The 27,354-nt window shown below is 43.8% G+C and overlaps 1 protein-coding gene across 42 annotated transcripts in view; it reads right to left on the bottom strand.

Moving 5' to 3' along the window:
* The window catches only part of smarca2 (SWI/SNF related, matrix associated, actin dependent regulator of chromatin, subfamily a, member 2), a 214,611-nt gene that overhangs the window by 34,003 nt on the left and 153,254 nt on the right, over positions 1-27,354 (bottom strand). For 40 of the 42 annotated variants that reach the window (XM_052479900.1, XM_052479899.1, XM_052479898.1 and 37 more), the window contains 6 exons: positions 27,062-27,285; positions 19,426-19,531; positions 19,230-19,331; positions 12,911-13,052; positions 4,918-5,078; positions 3,823-4,734 (listed from right to left, as the gene is read on the bottom strand). In XM_052479900.1, coding sequence (XP_052335860.1) covers positions 4,681-4,734; positions 4,918-5,078; positions 12,911-13,052; positions 19,230-19,331; positions 19,426-19,531; positions 27,062-27,285 — 789 coding nt within the window. In that variant the 3' untranslated portion in view covers positions 3,823-4,680. Of the gene's footprint in view, positions 1-3,822; positions 4,735-4,917; positions 5,079-12,910; positions 13,053-19,229; positions 19,332-19,425; positions 19,532-27,061; positions 27,286-27,354 lie in introns of those variants that run through there. The other 2 variants (XM_052479897.1, XM_052479896.1) reach the window with 2 other exon arrangements.

Consider the following 27,354-nt stretch of genomic DNA (forward strand, 5'->3'; position numbering starts at 1 on the left):
GAGAGAGAAACATGGGGATGGAGAGAGACATGGAGAGAGAGAAACATGGGGATGGAGAGAGACATGGAGAGAGAGAAACATGGGGATGGAGAGAGACATGGAGAGAGAGAGAAACATGGGGATGGAGAGAGAGAGAAACATGGGGATGGAGAGAGACATGGAGAGAGATAGAAACATGGGGATGGAGAGAGACATGGAGAGAGAGAGAAACATGGGGATGGAGAGAGACATGGAGAGAGAGAAACATGGGGATGGAGAGAGACATGGAGAGAGAGAAAACATGGGGATGGAGAGAGAGAGAAACATGGGGATGGAGAGAGACAGAAACATGGGGATGGAGAGAGACATGGAGAGAGACAGAAACATGGGGATGGAGAGAGACATGGAGATAGAAACATGGGGATGGAGAGAGAGATGGAGAGAGACATGGAGATAGAAACATGGGGATGGAGAGAGACATGGAGAGAGAAACATGGGGATGGAGAGACATGGAGAGAGAAACATGGGGATGGAGAGAGACATGGAGAGAGAGAGAAACATGGGGATGGAGAGAGACATGGAGAGAGATAGAAACATGGGGATGGAGAGAGACATGGAGAGATAGAAACATGGGGATGGAGAGAGACATGGAGAGAGATAGAAACATGGGGATGGAGAGAGACATGGAGAGAGATAGAAACATGGGGATGGAGAGAGACATGGAGAGAGAGAAACATGGGGATGGAGAGAGACATGGAGAGAGAAAACATGGGGATGGAGAGAGACATGGAGAGAGATAGAAACATGGAGAGAGAGAGAAACATGGGGATGGAGAGACATGGAGAGAGATAGAAACATGGGGATGGAGAGACATGGAGAGAGAGAAACATGGGGATGGAGAGAGAGACATGGAGAGGAGATAGAAACATGGGGATGGAGAGAGACATGGAGAAGATAGAAACATGGGGATGGAGAGAGACATGGAGAGAGAGAGAAACATGGGGATGGAGAGAGACATGGAGAGAGAGAAACATGGGGATGGAGAGAGACATGGAGAGAGAAACATGGGGATGGAAAGACATGGAGAGATAAACATGGGGATGGAGAGACATGGAGAGAGATAGAAACATGGGGATGGAGAGACATGGAGAGAGATAAACATGGGGATGGATGGAGAGACATGGAGAGAGATAAAACATGGGGATGGAGAGAGACATGGAGAGAGATAGAAACATGGGGATGGAGAGAGACATGGAGAGAGATAGAAACATGGGGATGGAGAGAGACATAGAGAGAGATAGAAACATGGGGATGGAGAGAGACATGGAGAGAGAGAAACATGGGGATGGAGAGACATGGAGAGAGAGAGAAACATGGGGATGGAGAGAGACATGGAGAGAGATAGAAACATGGGGATGGAGAGAGACATGGATACAGAGAGAAACATGGGGATGGAGAGAGACATGGAGAGATAGAAACATGGGGATGGAGAGAGACATGGAGAGAGAGAGAAACATGGGGATGGAGAGAGACATGGAGAGAGATAGAAACATGGGGATGGAGAGAGACATGGAGAGATAGAAACATGGGGATGGAGAGAGACATGGATACAGAGATAGAAACATGGGGATGGAGAGAGAGACATGGAGAGAGAGAAACATGGGGATGGAGAGACATGGAGAGAGAAAAACATGGGGATGGAGAGACATGGAGAGATAGAAACATGGGGATGGAGAGAGACATGGAGAGAGAGAAACATGGGGATGGAGAGACATGGAGAGAGATAGAAACATGGGGATGGAGAGAGACATGGAGAGAGATAGAAACATGGGGATGGAGAGAGACATGGAGAGAGAGAAACATGGGGATGGAGGAGAGACATGGAGAGAGAGAAACATGGGGATGGAGAGAGACATGGAGAGAGATAGAAACATGGGGATGGAGAGAGACATGAAGACATGGGGATGGAGAGAGAGACATGGGGGAGAGAGAGAAACATGGGGATGGAGAGAGACATGGAGAGAGAGAGAAACATGGGGATGGAGAGGACATGGAGAGAGATAGAAACATGGGGATGGAGAGAGACATGGAGAGAGAGAGAAACATGGGGATGGAGAGAGAGAGAAACATGGGGATGAGAGAGACATGGAGAAACATGGGGATGGAGAGAGACATGGAGAGAGAGAGAAACATGGGGATGGAGAGAGACATGGAGAGAGATAGAAACATGGGGATGGAGAGAGACATGGAGAGAGATAGAAACATGGAGATGAGAGAGAAACATGGGGATGAGAGAGATAGAAACATGGGGATGAGAGAGAGAGAAACATGGGGATGGAGAGAGAAACATGGGGATGGAGAGAGAGAGAAACATGGGGATGGAGAGAGAGAAAACATGGGGATGGAGAGAGACATGGAGAGAGATGGAGAGAGAGAGAAACATGGGGATGGAGAGACATGGAGAGAGAGAGAAACATGGGGATGGAGAGAGACATGGAGAGAGATAGAAACATGGGGATGGAGAGAGACATGGAGAGAGAGAGAAACATGGGGATGGAGAGAGACATGGAGAGAGATAGAAACATGGGGATGGAGAGAGATAGAAACATGGGGATGGAGAGACATAGAAACATGGGGATGGAGAGAGACATGGAGAGAGAGAAACATGGGGATGGAGAGAGACATGGAGAGAGAGAAACATGGGGATGGAGAGAGACATGGAGAGAGAAACATGGGGATGGAGAGAGACATGGAGAGAGAGAGAAACATGGGGATGGAGAGAGACATGCAGAGAGAGAAACATGGGGATGGAGAGAGACATGGAGAGAGAGACATGGAGAGAGATAGAAACATGGGGATGGAGAGAGAGACATGGGGATGAGAGAGAGAGAAACATGGGGATGGAGAGAGACATGGAGAGAGAGAAACATGGGGATGGAGAGAGACATGGAGAGAGAGAAACATGGGGATGAGAGAGAGACATGGGGATGGAGAGAGAGAAACATGGGGATGGAGAGAGACATGGAGAGAGAGAGAAACATGGGGATGGAGAGAGACATGGAGAGAGAGAGAAACATGGGGATGGAGAGACATAGAAACATGGGGATGGAGAGAGACATGGAGAGAGATAGAAACATGGGGATGGAGAGAGACATGGAGAGAGAGAAACATGGGGATGGAGAGAGACATGGAGAGAGAGAGAAACATGGGGATGGAGAGAGACATGGAGAGAGAGAGAAACATGGGGATGGAGAGAGACATGGAGAGAGAGAAACATGGGGATGGAGAGAGACATGGAGAGACATAGAAACATGGGGATGGAGAGAGACATGGAGAGAGATAGAAACATGGGGATGGAGAGAGACATGGAGAGACATAGAAACATGGGGATGGAGAGAGACATGGAGAGAGATAGAAACATGGGGATGGAGAGAGACATGGAGAGAGATAGAAACATGGGGATGGAGAGACATAGAAACATGGGGATGGAGAGAGACATGGAGAGAGATAGAAACATGGGGATGGAGAGAGACATGGAGAGAGATAGAAACATGGGGATGGAGAGAGACATGGAGAGAGATAGAAACATGGGGATGGAGAGAGACATGGAGAGAGAGAGAAACATGGGGATGGAGAGAGACATGGAGAGAGAGAGAAACATGGGGATGGAGAGAGAGACAGAGACATGGAGAGAGATGGAGAGTGGGAAAGAGAGACATTGAGAGTCTTCTGAGAGTGTAATGTTTACTGATAATTTGTATTGTTTATTTCACTTTTGTTTATTATCTACCTCACTTGCTTCGTCAATGTTAATATAAACTCAGCAAAAAAAGGAACATCCTCTCACTGTCAACTGGGTTTATTTTCAGCAAACATGTGTAAATATTTTAATGAACATAACAATATTCAACAACTGAGACATAAACTGAACAAGTTCCACAGACATGTGACTAACAGAAATGTAATGTATCCCTGAACAAAGGGGGGGCAAAATCAAAAGTAACAGACAGTATGTGGTGTGGCCACCAGCTGCATTAAGTACTGAAGTGCATCTCCTCCCCATGGACTGCACCAGATTTGCCAGTTTTTCCTGTGAGATGTTATCCCACTCTTGGGGGGAATGGCCCAAGCCCTCACCCTCCGATTCAACAGTTCCCAGACGTGCTGGGATTGAGATCCAGGCTTTTCGCTGGCCATGCCAGTCTCTCTCAGCCTATTGAGGACAGTCTGAGCACTGATGCAGGGATTGTGCGTTCCTGGGTATAACTCGGTGTCCCGCAGGTGTGATGTTCGGATGTACCGATCCTGTGCAGGTGTTGTTTCACGTGGTCTGCCACTGCGAGGACGATCAGCTGTCCGTCCTGTCTCCCTGTAGCGCTATCTTAGGCGTCTCACAGTACGGACATTGCAATTTATTGTCTTGGCCACATCTGCAGTCCTCATGCCTCCTTGCAGCATGCCTACGGAACGTTCACGCAGAGGAGCGTGAACGTTGGTGTTTTTCAGAGTCAGTAGAAAGGACTCTTTAGTGTCCTAACTTTTCATAACTGTGACCTTAATTGCCTACCGTCTGTAAGCTGTTAATGTCTTAACGACGGTTCCACAGGTGCATGTTCATTAATTGTTTATGGTTCATTGAACAAGCATGGGAAACAGTGTTTAAACCCTTTACAATTAAGATCTGTGAAGTTATTTTGAGTTTTACGAATTATCTTTGAAAGACAGGGTCCTTTTGCTGAGTTTGTTTCCCATGCCCTTGAATTAAATTGAGAGAAAGAGAGAGACATATGGAGAGAGAGAAGCATGGTAAGAGGGAAAGAGAGAGAGAGAAAGAGACATGGAGAGAGATAGCATCATAAGAAAACAGCAGGTCAAACACCTTTACCCTGTTAGTCTGAAAACATCCCTGAAACCCAGCAGGTTGTCATGCTGACTTACGTTGTCATCCTGATCTTCGTCGCTGTCATCGTCACTGATGACGGGTTTGGCCTTGGAGCGACTCAGTCTCTTCTTGCCTTTGTCCTTGTTATGGTGACGGGCTCCGATGCTGCTACCGCCACCGTCCTTACCTAGCATTATCTTCACCCTCACTGAATTAGCTGCAGAGGAGAGACAGAGGGATGAGGAGAGAGAGAGGGATGAGGTGAGAGAGCAAGAGGGATGAGGAGAGAGAGGGAGGGATGAGGAGAGAGAGGGATGAGGGATGAGGAGAGAGAGCAAGAGGGATGAGGAGAGAGAGATGAGAAGAGAGAGCAAGAGGGATGAGGAGAGAGAGAGAGATGAGGAGAGAGAAGGATAGAGAGGAATGAGGAGAGGGAGAGACAGGGGGATGAGGAGAGAGAGAGAGAGGGGGATGAGGAGAGAGAGAGAGAGAGGGTTGAGGAGAGCGAGAGAGAGAGAGATCAACAGTGTGCCATCACAGCAGCAAGATTTGTGACCTGCTGCCACAAGAAAAGAAGCAGCCAGTGAAGAACAAACACAATTAAAATACAACTCTTTTTTTATTATCTACTTCACTTGCTTTGGAAATGTTAACATATGTTTCCCATGCCAATAAAGCTCTTAAATGTAATTGAATTTGAAAAGAGAGAGACGAGGAGAGAGAGGGGTGTGAGGAGAGAGGGGGGGTGAAAGAAAGAGAGAGATGAGGAGAGAGAGGGGGGGTGAAAGAAAGAGAGAGATGAGAAGAGAGAGGGGGTGAAAGAAAGAGAGAGATGAGGAGAGAGAGGGGGTGAAAGAAAGAGAGAGATGAGGAGAGAGAGGGGGGTGAAAGAAAGAGAGAGATGAGAAGAGAGAGGGGGGGGGGGTGAAAGAAAGAGAGAGATGAGGAGAGAGAGGGGGTGAAAGAAAGAGAGAGATGAGGAGAGAGGGGTGTGAGGAGAGAGAGAGGGATGAGGAAAAAGGGGGATGAGGAGAAAGGGGTATGAGAAGAGAGAGCAAGAGGGATGAGGAGAGAGAGAGAGATGAGGAGAGAGAAGGATAGAGAGGAATGAGGAGAGGGAGAGACAGGGGGATGAGGAGAGAGAGAGAGAGGGGGATGAGGAGAGAGAGAGAGAGAGGGTTGAGGAGAGCGAGAGGGAGAGAGATCAACAGTGTGCCATCACAGCAGCAAGATTTGTGACCTGCTGCCACAAGAAAAGAAGCAGCCAGTGAAGAACAAACACAATTAAAATACAACTCTTTTTTTATTATCTACTTCACTTGCTTTGGAAATGTTAACATATGTTTCCCATGCCAATAAAGCTCTTAAATGTAATTGAATTTGAAAAGAGAGAGACGAGAGAGAGAGGGGTGTGAGGAGAGAGGGGGTGAAAGAAAGAGAGAGATGAGGAGAGAGAGGGGGGTGAAAGAAAGAGAGATGATGAAAGAGAGAGGGGGTGAAAGAAAGAGAGAGATGAGGAGAGAGAGGGGGGTGAAAGAAAGAGAGAGATGAGGAGAGAGAGGGGGTGAAAGAAAGAGAGAGATGAGAAGAGAGAGGGGGGGTGAAAGAAAGAGATGAGGATGAGAGGAGAGAGGGGGGTGAAAGAAAGAGAGATGAGGAGAGAGGGGTGTGAGGAGAGAGAGGGATGAGGAAAAAGGGGGATGAGGAGAGAGAGAGAGAGAGAGAGGGATGAGGAAAAAGGGGGAGGAGAGAGAGAGAGAGAGAGGTATGAGGAAAAAGGGGGATGAGGAGAGAGAGAGAAAGCATTACGGCCCAATAAAAGACATGGTACTAAACAGGCCTGTAGATGGCGTGTGAACAGTACAGACATCTACCAGTAGCCAAACAATACAATCTCTCCTGGACAACTTTCCAGCAGTCTTTGTTAGCGAGCTTCGACAGTTGCACTGTATTATCCTTAAAGCGGGCAAAGAAGTTGTTTAGTGTGTCGGAAGTGTCACGTCGGTGTCTGTGAAGTGGCTGTTTTTGTAGTCCGTGATTTCCTGTAGACCCTGCCGCATTGGGGCGGCAGGGTAGCCTAGTGGTTAGAGCGTTGGACTAGTAACCAGAAGGTTGCAAGTTCAAAACCCCGAGCTGACAAGGTACAAATCTGTCGTTCTGCCCCTGAACAGGCAGTTAACCCACTGTTCCTAGGCCGTCATTGAAAATAAGAATTTGTTCTTAACTGACTTGCCTAAAGGTAAAATAAAAAAATAAACATACGTCTCGTATTTGAGCCGTTGAATTGCGACTCCACCTTGTACCTGTACCGGCATTTTGCTTGTTTGATTACCTTGTGGAGGGAATAACTACACTGTTTAAATTCAGCTATATTTCCAGATCTCTTTCCATGGTTAAATGTGGTGGTTCGCGCTTTCAGTTTTGTGCGAATGCCACCATCCATTCACGGTTTCTGGTTAGGGTAGGTTTTAATAGTCACAGTGGGTATGAAATCTCTGATGCACTTCTTAATAAACACACTCATGAGGAGAGAGAGAGGGATGAGGAGAGAGAGAGGGACGAGGAGAGAGAAACCTAATTAAATAGGTACAGTATAATAAAGTCTACGGAATAGACTAGAGTATATATGGTAGTGAGACAGCAGAGTATTCACTACAGACAATAGATGGTAATGAGACAGCAGAGTATTCACTACAGACAATAGATGGTAGTGAGACAGCAGAGTATTCACTACAGACAATAGATGGTAATGAGACAGCAGAGTATTCACTACAGACAATAGATGGTAGTGAGACAGCAGAGTATTCACTACAGACAATAGATGGTAGTGAGACAGCAGAGTATTCACTACAGACAATAGATGGTAGTGAGACAGCAGAGTATTCACTACAGACAATAGATGGTAGTGAGACAGCAGAGTATTCACTACAGACAATAGATGGTAGTGAGACAGCAGAGTATTCACTACAAGACAATAGATGGTAGTGAGACAGCAGAGTATTCACTACAGACAATAGATGGTAGTGAGACAGCAGAGTATTCACTACAGACAATAGATGGTAGTGAGACAGCAGAGTATTCACTACAGACAATAGATGGTAGTGAGACAGCAGAGTATTCACTACAGACAATAGATGGTAGTGAGACAGCAGAGTATTCACTACAGACAATAGATGGTAGTGAGACAGCAGAGTATTCACTACAGACAATAGATGGTAATGAGACAGCAGAGTATTCACTACAGACAATAGATGGTAGTGAGACAGCAGAGTATTCACTACAGACAATAGATGGTAATGAGACAGCAGAGTATTCACTACAGACAATAGATGGTAGTGAGACAGCAGAGTATTCACTACAGACAATAGATGGTAGTGAGACAGCAGAGTGTTCACTACAGACAATAGATGGTAATGAGACAGCAGAGTATTCACTACAGACAATAGATGGTAGTGAGACAGCAGAGTATTCACTACAGACAATAGATGGTAGTGAGACAGCAGAGTATTCACTACAGACAATAGATGGTAGTGAGACAGCAGAGTATTCACTACAGACAATAGATGGTAGTGAGACAGCAGAGTATTCACTACAGACAATAGATGGTAGTGAGACAGCAGAGTATTCACTACAGACAATAGATGGTAGTGAGACAGCACAGTATTCACTACAGACAATAGATGGTAGTGAGACAGCAGAGTATTCACTACAGACAATAGATGGTAGTGAGACAGCAGAGTATTCACTACAGACAATAGATGGTAGTGAGACAGGAGAGTATTCACTACAGACAATAGATGGTAGTGAGACAGCAGAGTATTCACTACAGACAATAGATGGTAGTGAGACAGGAGAGTATTCACTACAGACAATAGATGGTAGTGAGACAGCAGAGTATTCACTACAGACAATAGATGGTAGTGAGACAGCAGAGTATTCACTACAGACAATAGATGGTAGTGAGACAGCAGAGTATTCACTACAGACAATAGATGGTAGTGAGACAGCAGAGTATTCACTACAGACAATAGATGGTAGTGAGACAGCAGAGTATTCACTACAGACAATAGATGGTAGTGAGACAGCAGAGTATTCACTACAGACAATAGATGGTAGTGAGACAGCAGAGTATTCACTACAGACAATAGATGGTAGTGAGACAGCAGAGTGATCACTAAAGACAATAGATGGTAATGAGACAGCAGAGTATTCACTACAGACAATAGATGGTAGTGAGACAGCAGAGTATTCACTACAGACAATAGATGGTAATGAGACAGCAGAGTATTCACTACAGACAATAGATGGTAGTGAGACAGCAGAGTATTCACTACAGACAATAGATGGTAGTGAGACAGCAGAGTATTCACTACAGACAATAGATGGTAGTGAGACAGCAGAGTGTTCACTACAGACAATAGATGGTAGTGAGACAGCAGAGTATTCACTACAGACAATCGATGGTAGTGAGACAGCAGAGTATTCACTACAGACAATAGATGGTAGTGAGACAGCAGAGTATTCACTACAGACAATAGATGGTAGTGAGACAGCAGAGTATTCACTACAGACAATAGATGGTAGTGAGACAGCAGAGTATTCACTACAGACAATAGATGGTAGTGAGACAGCAGAGTGTTTACTACAGATGCCACTTAGCAGACACTTCTATCCAAAGTGACTTACAGTCATGTGTGCATACATTTTTACTACAGTACCAGTCAAAAGTTTGGACACACCTACTATTTCAAGGGTTGTTCTTTATTCGTACTATTTTCTACATTGTAGAATGACAGTGAAGGTGGGGATACAAATGATGTAGACATCTATCACTCCATTAGGGTGGGGATACAAATGATCTGGACATCTATCACTCCATTAGGATGAATAATCAGAATTATCTCAGTGACAGAACTCAGGTCATCTTGATAGATTTATTTTTTTTATTTTTATTTCACCTTTATTTAACCAGGTAGGCTAGTTGAGAACAAGTTCTCTTTTGCAACTGCGACCTGGCCAAGATAAAGCATAGCAGTGTGAACAGACAACACAGAGTTGTGTGCAAAAGGCATGAGGAGGTAGGCGAATAATTACAATATTGCAGATTAACACTGGAGTGATAAATGATCATGTACAGGTAGAGATATTGGTGTGCAAAAGAGCAGAAAAGTAAATAAATAAAAACTGTGGGGATGAGGTAGGTGAAAATGGGTGGGCTATTTACCAATAGGTTATGTACAGCTGCAGCGATCGGTTAGCTGCTCAGATAGCTGATGTTTGAAGTTGGTGAGGGAGATAAAAGTCTCCAACTTCAGCGATTTTTGCAATTCGTTCCAGTCACAGGTAGCAGAGTACTGGAACGAAAAGCGGCCGAATGAGGTGTTGGCTTTAGGGATGATCAGTGAGATACACCTGCTGGAGCGCGTGCTACGGATGGGTGTAGCCATCGTGACCAGTGAACTGAGATAAGGCGGAGCTTTACCTAGCATGGCCTTGTAGATGACCTGGAGCCAGAGGGTCTGGCGACGAATATGTAGCGAGGGCCAGCCGACTAGAGCATACAAGTCGCAGTGGTGGGTAGTATAAGGTGCTTTAGTGACAAAACGGATGGCACTGTGATAAACTGCATCCAGTTTGCTGAGTAGAGTGTTGGAAGCGATTTTGTAGATGACATCGCCGAAGTCGAGGATCGGTAGGATAGTCAGTTTTACTAGGGTAAGCTTGGCAGCGTGAGTGAAGGAGGCTTTGTTGCGGAATAGAAAGCCGACTCTTGATTTGATTTTCGATTGGAGATGTTTGATATGGGTCTGGAAGGAGAGTTTGCAGTCTAGCCAGACACCTAGGTACTTATAGGTGTCCACATATTCAAGGTCGGAACCATCCAGTGTGGTGATGCTAGTCGGGCATGCGGGTGCAGGTAGCGATCGGTTGAAAATCATGCATTTGGTTTTACTAGTGTTTAAGAGCAGTTAGAAGCCACGGAAGGAGTGTTGTATGGCATTGAAGCTCGTTTGGAGGTTAGATAGCACAGTGTCCAATGACGGGCCGAAAGTATATAGAATGGTGTCGTCTGCGTAGAGGTGGATCAGGGAATCGCCCGCAGCAAGACCAACATCATTGATATATACAGAGAAAAGAGTCGGCCCGAGAATTGAACCCTGTGGCACCCCCATAGAGACTGCCAGAGGACCGGACAGCATGCCCTCCGATTTGACACACTGAACTCTGTCTGCAAAGTAATTGGTGAACCAGGCAAGGCAGTCATCCGAAAAACCGAGGGGTTAAATCTGAATTATCTCAGTGACATAACTCAGGCCATCTTGATAGATGGGTTTAAATCTGAATTATCTTAGCGACAGAACTCAGGTCATCTTGATAGATGGGGTTTAATCTGAATTTCTTGAGATTCAAAAATGTGTTCCTCAGGGTTCTTCTTTGGGTCCATTATTGTTCACTTTGTATATTAATGACATAGGAAACACTGTTAATACTTGTAATATTCATCTCTATGCAGACGACACAGTTTTGTGTTCCTGTGCCACCTCGGTGCAGCAGGCTATTCGTGAACTTCAGCATGACTTTGATCCAGTTCTGAAATCACTTACAGATCTTAAATTAGTGTTAAATATAAGTATAACCAAGCTCCTGCTGTTCTCTAGGTCATGAAATGTTGATCCTGAGGACTTGCATATTTGCCCTACAAATGGAGCCCAAATTGAGCTGGTTTCTGAATATAAGTTCCATGAGTGTCTGGGTTGATGACAAGTTGTCCTTCCTAACGCATATAGAACATCTGACTAAGAAGCTAAGATCCTAGATTGTTTTTTTTTTTTTTTTACATCTGAATAAATCATGCCTCCGTATTGAAAATAGGAGAAAGATTGTTCAAACAACGCTTCTCCCTGTTTTGGATTTTGGTGATACTGTTTACATGCATGGGGCAACCTGTTTTAAGACCCTTGGACACAGTCTACCATTCAGCAATACGTTTTATCACAGGGACCATTTTAGGACATTGTAGTCTGTATATAAATGTGGGATGGACCTCTCGATCTGTAAGAAGAGCGCTGCATTCCCTTTGCTTTATTTACAAAGCAACCCGACAGAAACTCCCTCCATACGTAACTTAATTTATTCATTTAAGAATCATAAGTTACCAAACCCGTTCTCAGGAATGGATAACAATAGAGATCCCTTCAGTCCACAAAGATTTGGGAAAATCGGTGTTTTTGCCCCTAATTTGTGGAACAATCTGCAGAGTTCACTGCAGTTAGATGTGCTGTTGAATGAGATTGCTTTTATTAAATGTGTTTATTTTGTTATTGTGTGCTGCATTATATTGTTTTATACACGTGTATGTTTTATTATTCTGTTTTTATTGTCATGTATACAGGGCTCACTTGTAAAATTGATTTTTAATCTCAATGTGTATCCCTGTTTAAAGAAATAATACAAATAAATATTTTTAAAAACCTTGTCACAACACAACTGATTGGCTCAAACACATTAAGAAGAAAAGAAATTCCACAAATTAACAAGGCACACGTTACTTGAAATGCATTCCAGGTGGCTGGTTGAGAGAATGCCAAGAGTGTGCAAAGCTGTCATCAAGGCAAAGGGTGGCTACTTTGAAGAATCTCAAATATAAAATATATTTTGATTTGTTTAACACTTTTTTGGTTACTACATGATCCCATGTGTTATTTCATTGTTTTGATGTCTTACTATCATTCTACAATGTAGAAAATAGAAAAAATAAAGAAAAACCCTGGAATGAGTAGGTGTGTCCTAACTGTTGACTGGTGCTGTATGGGTGGTCCAGGGAATCAAACCCACTATCCTGGCATTGCAAGAGCCATGCTCTACCAACTGAGCTCTCGAGGACAACATGACAGACAAGTCAAGTACACATCCACAGAGATACAGTAGGTATATTTTTCAGTTGGATGAGTTGAGTACCTTGCATTGATTTTACATTACATTATATATGATTTATTGTCAAGAGACAGGGAGGGGAGAGGGAGAGAAAGAGAGAATCCTTTATCTTACACTCTGCCTCCGACTCTTCCTCATCATCATCATCATCATCATCATCGTCATCATCGCTGTCCTCTTCACTCTCCTCCTCCTTTACGATTCTCTGTCTGGCACTCTTAAACACAGACTGGAGCACGATGGAGTCCTCATAGATCTACAGCACATAGACAGGATTAACATCATAGGTCTACAACAGACACACCACGTTATAGATCTACAACACATAGACACAACATCATAGATCTACACCAGACATAACATCATAGATCTACAACAGACACACCACGTTATAGATCTACAACACATAGACACAACATCATAGGTCTACAACAGACACACCACGTTATAGATCTACAACACATAGACAGGATTAACATCATAGGTCTACAACACAGACACCACGTTATAGATCTACAACACAGACAGACATCATGTCATAGCTCTACAACACAGACAGACATTATAGTATGGGATTGGTTGAAGCACAATGTTAAATTGAAATCTCACAACTATCATATCTAAGTCAATGTAACACCAATGTCGATGAAAGTTCGCAAATCAACTTGATTGGAGGTACACAACACACTCCCTGCCTGTCGTCATGATCCGTCCGGCCGTTACCAAGAACCACATACCGGATTGTTGACAGGGTCGTTAGCATTAGGGTCGTCAGACAATCAATGTCTTGCCCAAACCTAGCTCAAATTCTAGACTTCATATTAAAACGAGGCTACAGCATCCATATTGTGACAATTACATTTAGATTCATTTGGACTGAATACGCTTCTAGGTGCAACAGTTTTTTAAAATAAAATTCACAATTTATTGCTCTCACGTGCACATTGCCGTCCATTAAGAACCAACAATGTCCAACCTTTTTGTAGCATTTCTGACAATGCTACAATGCTACAATGCTACAATGCTAACATATTTTCATCCAAATATCAGAGTTATAAAAAAGAAGTTCTTATTTGATTAATAAGGGGCGGCAGGGTAGCCTAGTGGTTAGAGTGTTGGACTAGTAACTGAAAGGTTGCAAGTTCGAATCCCCGAGCTGACAAGGTACAAATCTGTCGTTCTGCCCCTGAAAAGGCAGTTAACCCACTGTTCCTAGGCCGTCATTGAAAATAAGAATTTGTTCTTAACTGACTTGCCTAGTAAAATAAAGGTAAAAAAAATATTTAAAAACAAAAAAAAATGGTGGTCGGACCCATTTATGTGAAGCTAGCCACAATAAGGATTAGCGACAATAGTGGACTTTGCGGTTAGCCTTCAAAATAAAAGTATGGCATAATTCTACTATTTGAATTAATTTGCATCACTATCAATGACATACTTTTATTTTGAAGGCAAACCGCAAATTTCACTATTGTGCTTAAAACTTCTTGTGGATCCGGGAACGTAATCATCGCCTGACACTAATTAGCATAACGCAACGGACATAAATCTTCCTAAAAAATATTCCTATTCATGAAAATCACAAGTGAAATATATTATTAGCCTTTTGTTAATCACCCTGTCATCTCAGATTTTCAAAATATGCTTTACAGCCAACGCTAAACAAGCATTTGTGTAAGTTTATCATAGCCTAGCATAGCATTATGCCTTGCTAGCAGCAGGCAACCTTGTCAGAAAAGCAATCAAATTAAATAGTTTACCTTTGATGAACTTCGGATGTTTTCACTCACGATGTTTTCACTCACCACAACGCCGAAAAACATTCCAAATTAGCTCCATAATATCGACAGAAACATGGCAAACGTTGTTTATAATCAATCCTCAAGGTGTTTTTCTAATATCTATTCGATAATATATCCGTTGGGACAATTCGTTTTTCAGGAGGACCGATTGGAGTAATGGCTACCTCTGTATTTTACACGAGAATCTCTCTCGGAGCCACTATGTGACCACTTACGTAATGTGGCCGCCTACGGCTATTCTTCAACAGAAATGCGTAAAACTACGTCACAATGCTGTAGACACCTTGGCGAATACGTAGAAAGCGTAAGGTCGTTGATGGCACATTTAGAGCTGAATAAGGGAGTCATTGGAACGCAGCGCTTTCAAAACCTGGGGCACTTCCAGATTGGATTTTTCTCAGGCTTTCGCCTGCAACATCAGTTCTGTTATACTCACAGACAATATCTTTACAGTTTTGGAAACGTTAGAGTGTTTTCTATCCAAAGCTGTCAATTATATGCATGTTCTAGCATCTTTTCCTGACAAAATATCCCGTTTAAAACGGGAACGTTTTTCCCCAAAAATGAAAATACTGCCCTAGTACCAAGAGGTTAATCCTTATTGTGGCTAGCTTCACATCACATAACCCCGTCCGGTCGAGCCTCACTAGCCAGATGAAGCTAGCTGGCTGCTTATAACGTTAACTTTGGGCAACAGGGTTAAGTAGCTGACTAGCTATTTATTTTCATGAACTGAAGTTCAATATCAATAGTCGAACAACAAGTGGCAACCTAGCTAATACTCAAGGATTCCTAAATCATTGCTAAGAATAATGAAAATGACTGCAGTTTCTACTGGTCATAGTTTTCAGGCTGGTTGTATTGATGCTAGCTAGGCACCAAGCTAAAGCTAGCTACCCCAGAAGTTGCGGTCGAACAAATGATGCTTTATTACCAACATAGTGTTGTAAACACATCGTTCGTGGCCGGTGTTTGCTTGTTTGCAGACATTTTTGTACAGCTTTGACAGCGCTACTGTATCTTTTTGACACGCAAAGACCCAAACGGCGTTCCATAGTATGTATGTCGTGAAGCTAATAGCAGTGACGCTGCTACTGTGTAACTCTGGTAGGGAAACATCTGAAAAATAGCGAGGTTGATAGTGTGTACTGGTGATCAACCAGTTGGCGAAAGCCAACATCATCCACGACAGAGAATGGTTGCTTGTCAAGGGCAATGAATTCCATTATCTTGGCTTTAATGTATATCGCCGTTTGAGTTGTCTCGCTTAAATTTTCATACTCTTTCAAATGTCTGCTCAACTTGTTGAATGCTCAATGCACACAGCAGACATTGTGGACTAGGTTAGGAATGCTGTATTGCACGTGTAGCGCAAAATTTATACGTGGCGTAATTACGTCACAATGTCTGCTGTGTGGATCGAGCACGTTATATAGGTACGCACAGCAGCTTTGACATAGGTTTTTAACATTGGCTTAAACTAGACACCGATGTGGGCATTTTTAGCTAATATCGGCCGATTCCGATTTGTTCACCGATATATCGTGCATCCCTAGTAGTAGGTCAAAGCTGTGTTCTGGAAAACCATGGTAGTGCATGGGTAAATTAGGCATTATGGTGCTCATATGAATTTCCTTTCCTTTTCAGCTTTAGACCAATACCTATTTTCACATAAAACAGACAACAGATCTACGACACAGACAGGCATAACATTATAGATACTATTACGGAAACCCAGATGCAAGCTGCCCAGTGACGTGAGCCTACCAGATGAGCTAAATGCCTTTTATGCACGCTTTGAAGCAAGCAACACTGAAGCATGCACGAGAGCACCAGCTGTTCTGGATGACTGTGTGATAACGCTCTCGGTAGCCGATTTGAGCGAGACCTTTAGACAGGTCAACATTGACAAAGCCGCAAGACCAGATGGATTACCAGGACGTGTACTCAAAGCATTCGCTGACCAACTAGCAAGTGTCTTCACTGACGTTTTCAACCTCTCCCTGTCTGAGTCTAATACCTACATGTTTCAAGCAGACCACTATATTCCCTGTGCCCAAGGAAACAAAGGTAACCTGCCTAAATGATTACCGCCCCGTAGCACGCACATCGGTAGCTATGAAGTGTATTGAAAGGCTGGTCATGGCTCACATCAACAGCATCCTCCCGAATACCCTAGACCCACACCAACTTGCATACCGCCCCAACAGATCCACAGATGACGCAATCTCAATAGCACTCCACACTGCCCTTTCCCACCTGGACGAAAGGAACACCTACAGTTGAAGTCAGAAGTTTACATACACCTTAGCCAAATACATTTAAACTCAGTTTTTCACAATTCCTGACATTTAATCCCTTAAATCCCTTAATCCCCATAAAATTCCCTGTCTTAGGTCAGTTAGGAACACCACTTTATTGTAAGAATGTGAAATGTCAGAATAATAGTAGGGTTAGGGTTAGGTGTGGTCCTTCTGTAGCTCAGTTGGTAGAGCATGGCGCTTGTAACGCCAGGGTAGTGGGTTCGATCCCGGGACCACCCATACGTAGAATGTATGCACACATGACTGTAAGTCGCTTTGGATAAAAGCGTCTGATAAATGGCATATATATATAGTAGAGAGACTGATTTATTTCAGCTTTTATTTATTTTATAACATTCCCAGTGGGTCAGAAGTTTACATACACTCAATTAGTATCCCAAGGATGAACCAGACTTGTGGAGGTCTACAATTTTTTTTCTGAGGTCTTGGCTGATTTCTTTTGATTTTCCCATGATGTCAAGCAAAAAGGTACTGAGTTTGAAGGTAGGCCTTGAAATACATCAACAGGTACACCTCCTACTGACTCAAATGATGTCAATTAGCCTATCAGAAGCTACTAAAGCCATGATATAATTTTCTGGAATTTTCCAAGCTGTTTAAAGGCACAGTCAACTTGGTGTATGTAAACGTCTGACCCACTGGAATTGTGATACAGTGAATTTTAGTGAAATAATCTGTCTGCAAACAATTGTTGGAAATATTACTTGCGTCATGCACAAAGTAGAAGTCCTAATAAACTTGGAAAAACTAGTTTGTTAACAAGAAATTTGTGTAGTGGTTGAAAAACAAGTTTTAATGACTCCAACCTAAGTGTACGTAAACTTCTGACTTCAACTGTATGTGAGAATGCTGTTAATTGACTACAGCTCAGCATTCAACACCATAGTGGCCACGAAGCTCATCACTAAGCTAAGGACCCTGGGACGAAACGCCTCCCTCTGCAACTGGATCCTCGACTTTGACGGGCCGCCCCCAGGTGGTAAGGGTAGGTAACAACACGTCTACCACACTGATCCTCAAAACTGGGGCACCTCAGGGTGTGTACTTAGTCCCCTCCTGTACTCCCTGTTCACTCATGACTGCACGGCCAGGCATGACTCCAACACCATCATTAAGTTTGCTGACGACACAACAGTCTGATCACCGACAACGATGAGACAGCCAACAGGGAGGAGGTCAGAGAACTGGCAGTGTGGTGCCAGGACAACAATCTCTCCCTCAGTCTGAGCAAGACAAAGGAGCTGATCGTGGACTACAGGAAAAGGCAGGCCGAACAGGCCCCTATTCACATCAATGCGGCTGTAGTAGAGCGGGTCGAGAGTTTCAAAGTTCCTTAGTGTCCACATCACCAACGAACTACCATGGTCCAAACACATCAAGACAGTCGTGACGACAAAACCTTTTTCTCCTCAAGAGACTGAAAAGATTTGGCATGGGTCCCCAGATTCTCAAAAAGTTCTACAGCTGCACAATTGAGAGCATCCTGACCGGTTACATCACCTTGGCATGGCAACTGCTCGGCATCTGACCGTAAGGCGCTATAGAGGGTACGGCCCAGTACATCACTGGGGCCAAGCTTCCCGCCATCCAGGACCTATGTAGTAGGCGGTGTCAGAGGAAGGCCCTTAAATTGTCAGACACTCCAGTCGCCCAAGACATAGACTGTTTTCTCTGCTACCGCACGGCAAGCGGTACAGGAGCACCATGTCTAGGACCAAAAGGCTCCTTAACAGCTTCTACCCGAAAGCCATAAGAATGCATTTCACGGTAAGGTCTACACTTGTTGTATTCAGCACATGTGACAAATAAAGTTTGATTTGATCTACATCACATAGACAGGCACAATGTCATAGATCTATAACACATAGACACCAAGTCATAGATACACAACACATAGACAAAACATGATAGATATACAGACAGACAACATCAAAGATCTTCAACACATAGGCAGACATAACATTCTAGATACACAGCACATAGACATACAGACCATCATAGCTCTACAACACATAGACAGGCATAACATCATAGATTTACAACACATAGACAGAGGTAACATTGTAGACCTACAACACAATGAAAATACCAACATCATAGATCTACAACACATAGACAGACCTATCATAGATATACAAAACATGGAAATACCCACCATAGATAAACATACCTATCATAGATATACAACACATAGACAAACCACTCCATGTTATAGAACTACAGCATATAGACAGGTGCAACATCATAGATATACAACACAGACAGGGTAGGAATATAGTTCAGGGTTAGGGGTTAGAGGTGACTGACCTGTGACCCCTCCAGGTTAAAAGTCTGAGCGTTGTGACAGAGCAGCATCACATCCTTCTCCAGGTCAGACACACTCCTGAACTTGTGGCTCCGCACACGCTCCTGGAAAGAAACAAACACGCACACAATCAGTCTGTCACACTTGGTAGGTTCCTCTGTCTGTCCTGTTTAATATGTATTATCTGTTGTTTGGTACCTTGATTTTCTTGAAGTCAACAGGTTTTCTGATCAGCTCGTAGTACTCTGGCAGCTCTTTCCTGGACGGCAGCTGGACAAACACCTCTGACAGCTGTCTGTTAGACCTGTTAACAAAGAGACTTTAAAATACGAGGTATGGTAGTAGGTGCCAAGCTCACTGGTTTGTGTCAAGAACTACAAAGCTTATACACACATATATATATATACACACTTTATACACATATACAGTACCAGTCAAGCATTCTACATTGTAGAATAATAGTGAATACATCAAGACTATGAAATAACACATATGGAACCATGTCGTAACCAAAAAAGTGTTAAACACATTTTTGATTCTTCAAAGTAGCCACCCTTTGCCTTGATGACAGCTTTGCACACTCAGTTTAACTCCATTATGGTAGGGGGCACTATTTTCACCTCCGTATGAAAAGCGGGCCCAAAGTAAACTGCCTGTTACTCAGGCCCCAGAAACTAGGATATGCATATAATTGAAATATTTGGATAGAAAACACTTATGACTAAAAACAACCTGAGGATTGTTAAAAACATCGTTTGACATGTTTCTACGAACTTTACTGATACTTTTCGGATTTTTCATCTGGCTGTTGTGATTGCCTTTGAGCCTGTGGATTACTGAACAAAACGAGTGAACAAAACTGAGGTTTTTGGATATAAAGAGGGACTTTATCGAACAAAACTAACATTTATTGAGTAAATGGGAGTCTTGTGAGTGCAACCATATGAAGATCATCAAAGGTAAGTGATACATTTTATTGCTATTTCTAACTTGTGTAACTCCTTTACTTGGGTGGTAACTGTTTGTAATGATTTGTCCCACACCCCCTAGAGGTTAAAGTTTTAATATCAGACCATATCACACAATGACTTCTCTCTCACCCCACATCAAAGCACCAACACATCATAACCACGAGTCTTAAACATCCAACTGTGCCCAGTTATTAGTCACAGAACTCAGTGTTGTATCATAATTACTGACATTGAGGCTTAGTGCTGTTCCATAATAACTCCTGACATTGAGGCTTAGTGCTGTTCCATAATAACTCCTGACATTGAGGCTTAGTGCTGTTCCATAATAACTCCTGACATTGAGGCTTAGAAAACAGGTAGATAGTTCCTGTCTAATTGAAAACAGGTAGAGAGTTCTTGTCTAATTGAAAACAGGTCGAGAGTTCCTGTCTAGTAGAAAACAGGTAGAGAGTTCATGTCAAATAGAAACAACTGGAGAGTTCCTGTCTACTTGAAAACAGATAGAGCGATCCTGTCTAGTAGAAAACAGGTAGATAGTTCCAGTCTAATAGAAAACAGCTAGAGTTCCTGTCTAATAGAAAACAGGTAGATTTCCTGTCTAGTAGAAAACAGCTAGAGAGTACCTGTCTACTTGAAAACAGCTAGAGAGTACCTGTCTACTTGAAAACAGCTAGAGAGTACCTGTCTACTTGAAAACAGCTAGAGAGATCCTTTCTAGTAGAAACAGCTAGAGAGTTTAACATTCATTTAACTAGGCAAGTCAGTTAATAACTTCTTGGATATAGGGGGCGCTCTTTTAATTTTTGGATAAAAAACGTTCCCGTTTTAAACAAGATATTTTGTCACGAAAAGATGCTCGACTATGCATATAATTGACAGCTTTGGAAAGAAAACACTCTGACATTTCCAAAACTGCAAAGATATTGTCTGCGAGTGCCACAGAACTGATGCTACAGGCGAAACCAAGATGAAATTTCAAACAGGAAGTGCCCCAGATTTTGAAGGCGCTGTGTTCCAATGTCTCCTTATATGGCTGTGAATGGGCCAGGAATGAGCTTACACTTTCTGTCGTTTTCCAAAGGTGTCTGCAGCATTGTGACGTATTTGTAGGCATATCATTGGAAGATTGACCATTTTACACTACATCTACCAGGTACCAGGTGCTTGTGCGTAATCTCCAGCTGCTGTGTATTTTTCCATTTGCTTCTGAGGAGAAACCCAACTGCCACAAATTATTTATCATCGAACAGATATGTGAAAAACACCTTGAGGATTTATTCTAAACAACGTTTGCCATGTTTCTGTCAATATTATGGAGTTAATTTGGAAAAAGTTTGGCGTTGTAATGACTGAATTTTCAGGGTTTTTCTTAGCCAAAAGTGATGAACAAAACGGAGCGATTTCTCCTACACAAATAATATTTTTGGAAAAAATGAACATTTGCTATCTAACAGAGTCTCCTCATTGAAAACATCCGAAGTTCTTCAAAGGTAAATTATTTTATTTGAATGCTTTTCTTGTTTTTGTGAAAATGTTGCCAGCTGAATGCTAGGCTTAATGCTATGCTAGCTATCAATACTCTTACACAAATGCTTGTGTAGCTATGGTTGAAAAGCATATTTTGAAAATCTGAGATGACAGCGTTGTTAACAAAAGGCTAAGCTTGTGAGTGAATATAGTTCTTTCATTTCATTTGCGATTTTCATGAATAGTTAACGTTGCGTTATGGTAATGAGCTTGAGGCTATGATTACGCTCCCGGATACGGGATTGCTCGACGCAAGAAGTTAACTTCTTATGGCTTGGGGGAAGTATTTCGACATCTGGAAGAGAAGCGGGCTCAAAGTAAACTGCCTGTTACTCAGGACCAGAAGCTAGGATATGCATATAATTGGTAGATTTGGATAGAAAACACTCTAAAGTTTCCAAAACTGTTAAAACAATGTCTGAGTATAACAGAAATATGGCAGACGAAAACCTGAGGAAAATATATCCAGGAAGTGTGATTTTTGATGTGGGTATTTTCAATTGAATGCCTATAGAGTATCTAATGGGTTAGGACCCATATTGCAGTTCCTATGGTTTCCACTAGATGTCAACAGTCTTTAGACATTGTTTCAGGCTTGTTTTCTGAAGAATGAGTGGCCTGAGGAAGAATGCTGGAAAGCTGGTTTGCGCGCACCCTTCGTTGTTTTTCCTTTCTATTGAATACGCTATTGTCCCGTTTAAATATGATCAATTATTTAGACAATTGACAAATCAAATCAAATTTATTTATATAGCCCTTCGTACATCAGCTGATATCTCAAAGTGCTGTACTTTGAGGATTATCTTGTCTCATCGCTACAACTCCCGGGCTCAGGAGAGACGAAGGTCGAAATCCATGTGTCCTCCGAAACATGGATTTAGACCAAGCCGCACTGCTTCTTAACACAGAGTGCATCCAACCCGGAAGCCAGCCGCACATATGTGTCGGAGAAAACACCGTGCACCTGGCGCCCACTGCCCACCACAGGAGTCGCTAGTGCGCGATGAGACAAGGATATCCCTACCGGTCAAACCATCCCTAACTCGGACGACGCTAGGCCAATTGGGCTCGAACCCAGAGTTAGCACTGCGATGCTGGGGCAATTGTGTGCCACCCTATGGGACTCCCAATCACGGCTGGTTGTGATACAGCCTGGATTTGAACCAGGGTGTCTGTAGTGACTCCTGAAGCACTAAGATGCAGTGCCTTAGACCACTGCACTACTCGGGAGCCCAAGAGCTGGGAGGAGAAGAGAGGAGAAGAGAGGAGATGGGAGGAGAAGAGAGGAGAGGAGAAGAGAGGAGATGGGAGGAGAAGAGAGGAGAGGAGAAGAGAGGAGATGGGAGGAGAAGAGAGGAGAGGAGAAGAGAGGAGATGGGAGGAGAAGAGAGGAGATGGGAGGAGAAGAGAGGAGATGGGAGGAGAAGAGAGGAGAGGAGAGGAGATGGGAGGAGAAGAGAGGAGAGGAGATGGGAGGAGAAGAGAGGAGAGGGGAGGAAAAAGGTTTTTCAAGCCACAAAGCATGATGTTTTGTTGCTCAAAGATGACTTCATCCATTAAATCATCCTGGTGTTCAGCGGGTTAGGGTTAGGCTGACTGGGGAGTAGGGGAGGAATGTTTCCATGTGTAGCTCCAAACATGTGCCTGTCAAACACTCCAGCTACAGACAGAGCACGGCACTGAAAAAGGAACCCCAGAGGAAACTACTGATATAGAACCCCAGAGGAAACTACTGATATAGGAACCCCAGATGACGATACTGATATAGGAAACCCAGAGGACGATACTGATATAGGAACCCCAGAGGAAACTACTGATATAGGAACCCCAGAGGACGATACTGATATAGAACCCCAGAGGACAATACTGATATAGGAACCCCAGAGGACGATACTGATATAGAACCCCAGAGGACAATACTGATATAGAACCCCAGAGGACAATACTGATATAGAACCCCAGAGGACAATACTGATATAGAACCCCAGAGGACGATACTGATATAGGAACCCCAGAGGACAGAGGCCAATACTGATATAGAACCCCAAATGACAATACTGATATAGAACCCCAAATGACGATACTGATACAGGAACCCCAGAGGACAGAGGACAATACTGATATAGGAACCCCAAATGACGATACTGATATAGGAACCCCAGAGGACAATACTGATATAGGAACCCCAGAGGACGATACTGATATAGGAACCCCAGAGGACGATACTGATATAGGAACCCCAGAGGACGATACTGATATAGGAACCCCAGAGGACGATACTGATATAGGAACCCCAGAGGACGATACTGATATAGGAACCCCAGAGGACAGAGGACAATACTGAGGACAATACTGATATAGGAACCCCAGAGGACGATACTGATATAGGAACCCCAGAGGACGATACTGATATAGGAACCCCAGAGGACGATACTGATATAGGAACCCCAGAGGACAGAGGACAATACTGATATAGGAACCCCAGAGGACGATACTGATATAGGAACCCCAGAGGACGATACTGATATAGGAACCCCAGAGGACAATACTGATATAGGAACCCCAGAGGACGATACTGATATAGGAACCCCAGAGGACGATACTGATATAGGAACCCCAGAGGACGATACTGATATAGGAACCCCAGAGGACAATACTGATATAGGAACCCCAGAGGACAGAGGACAATACTGATATAGGAACCCCAGAGGACAATACTGATATAGGAACCCCAGAGGACGATACTGATATAGGAACCCCAGAGGACAATACTGATATAGGAACCCCAGAGGACAATACTGATATAGAACCCCAGAGGACAATACTGATATAGGAACCCCAGAGGACGATACTGATATAGGAACCCCAGAGGACGATACTGACATAGGAACCCCAGAGGACGATACTGATATAGGAACCCCAGAGGACGATACTGATATAGGAACCCCAGAGGACGATACTGATATAGGAACCCCAGAGGACGATACTGACATAGGAACCCCAGAGGACAATACTGATATAGGAACCCCAGAGGACGATACTGACATAGGAACCCCAGAGGACAATACTGATATAGGAACCCCAGAGGACGATACTGATATAGGAACCCCAGAGGACGATACTGATATAGGAACCCCAGAGGACGATACTGATATAGGAACCCCAGAGGACAATACTGAGAGGACAATACTGATAGGAACCCCAGAGGACGATACTGATATAGGAACCCCAGAGGACCCCAGATACTGATATAGGAACCCCAGAGGACAATACTGATATAGAACCCCAGAGGACAATACTGATATAGGAACCCCAGAGGACGATACTGATATAGGAACCCCAGAGGACGATACTGATATAGGAACTGAGCATAGGAACCCCAGAGGACAATACTGATATAGGAACCCCAGAGGACACTACTGATATAGGAACCCCAGAGGACGATACTGATATAGGAACCCCAGAGGACGATACTGATATAGGAGCCCCAGAGGACGATACTGACATAGGAGCCCCAGAGGACGATACTGATATAGGAACCCCAGAGGACAGAGGACAATACTGATATGGGAACCCCAGAGGACGATACTGATATAGGAACCCCAGAGGACGATACTGATATAGGAACCCCAGAGGACGATACTGATATAGGAACCCCAGAGGACAGATACTGATATAGGAACCCCAGAGGACAATACTGATATAGGAACCCCAGAGGACAATACTGATATAGGAACCCCAGAGGACGATACTGATATAGGAACCCCAGAGGACAGAGGACAATACTGATATAGGAACCCCAGAGGACAGAGGACAATACTGATATAGGAACCCCAGAGGACAGAGGACAATACTGATATAGGAACCCCAGAGGACAATACTGATATAGGAACCCCAGAGGACAGAGAACAATACTGATATAGGAACCCCAGAGGACAATACTGATATAGGAACCCCAGAGGACGATACTGATATAGGAACCCCAGAGGACGATACTGATATAGGAACCCCAGAGGACAATACTGATATAGGAACCCCAGAGGACAATACTGATATAGGAACCCCAGAGGACGATACTGATATAGGAGCCCCAGAGGACAATACTGATATAGGAACCCCAGAGGACGATACTGATATAGGAGCCCCAGAGGACAGAGGACAATACTGATATAGGAACCCCAGAGGACGATACTGATATAGGAACCCCAGAGGACGATACTGATATAGAACCCCAGAGGACGATACTGATATAGGAACCCCAGAGGACAATACTGATATAGAACCCCAGAGGACAATACTGATATAGAACCCCAGAGGACGATACTGATATAGGAACCCCAGAGGACAATACTGATATAGAACCCCAGATGACGATACTGATATAGGAACCCCAGAGGACAGAGGACAATACTGATATAGAACCCCAAATGACGATACTGATATAGGAACCCCAGAGGACGATACTGATGCTAGGAACCCCAGAGGACAGAGCACGGCACTGAAAAGGAACCCCAGAGGAAACTACTGATATAGGAACCCCAGAGGAAACTACTGATATAGGAACCCCAGAGAACACTACTGATATAGGAACCCCAGAGGAAACTACTGATATAGGAACCCCAGAGGAAACTACTGATATAGGAACCCCAGAGGAAACTACTGATATAGGAACCCCAGAGGACACTACTGATATAGGAACCCCAGAGGACACTACTGATATAGGAACCCCAGAGGAAATACTGATATAGGAACCCCAGAGGACACTACTGATATAGGAACCCCAGAGGACACTACTGATATAGGAACCCCAGAGGACACTACTGATATAGGAACCCCAGAGGACACTACTGATATAGGAACCCCAGAGGAAACTACTGATATAGGAACCCCAGAGAACACTACTGATATAGGAACCCCAGAGGAAACTACTGATATAGGAACCCCAGAGGACGATACTGATATAGGAACCCCAGAGGACAGAGCATGATACTGATATAGGAAACCCCAGAGGACAGAGCATGATACTGATATAGGAACCCCAGAGGACAGAGCATGATACTGATATAGGAACCCCAGAGGACGATACTGATATAGGAAACCCAGAGGACAGAGCATGATACTGATATAGGAACCCCAGAGGACAGAGCATGATACTGATATAGGAAACCCCAGAGGACAGAGCATGATACTGATATAGGAACCCCAGAGGAATACTGGCTAAACACTATCACAACTCTCAATAATTGAATCAGGGATACTATTGCTGGACTATAGAAAACATGTGCAACCCAGGTGCTCGAGGACATCACCACTCTCTCCTGCTATGGTTCTCTTACCTGTCTCTGTAGTTGATGACTGTGTCAATGATGGCGTTCATCTGTTTGGTGAGTTTGGGGGGGTTGGGGGACAGCTTCTCGGCAGGGGGACGTCCACGCCTCTTCTTTGCCTTCTCTCCTCCCTCTTCCCTCCCTCCGTCCTTCTCCCCTCGTCTCCTCCTCTTCCTCGACTTCTTCAGACGGATCTCTTCCTCCATTTCCTCCAGGTTACCATCCTCTACTGCCTGTAGAGGGCGACACACAGATAAAAATGCACTCATATACTGTAGCTGTCCTTCCCATTGTTCTGGTTA

The sequence above is a fragment of the Oncorhynchus keta genome, chromosome 25 (assembly GCF_023373465.1).
Source record: "Oncorhynchus keta strain PuntledgeMale-10-30-2019 chromosome 25, Oket_V2, whole genome shotgun sequence".
In the NCBI taxonomy this organism is placed as follows: domain Eukaryota; kingdom Metazoa; phylum Chordata; class Actinopteri; order Salmoniformes; family Salmonidae; genus Oncorhynchus; species Oncorhynchus keta.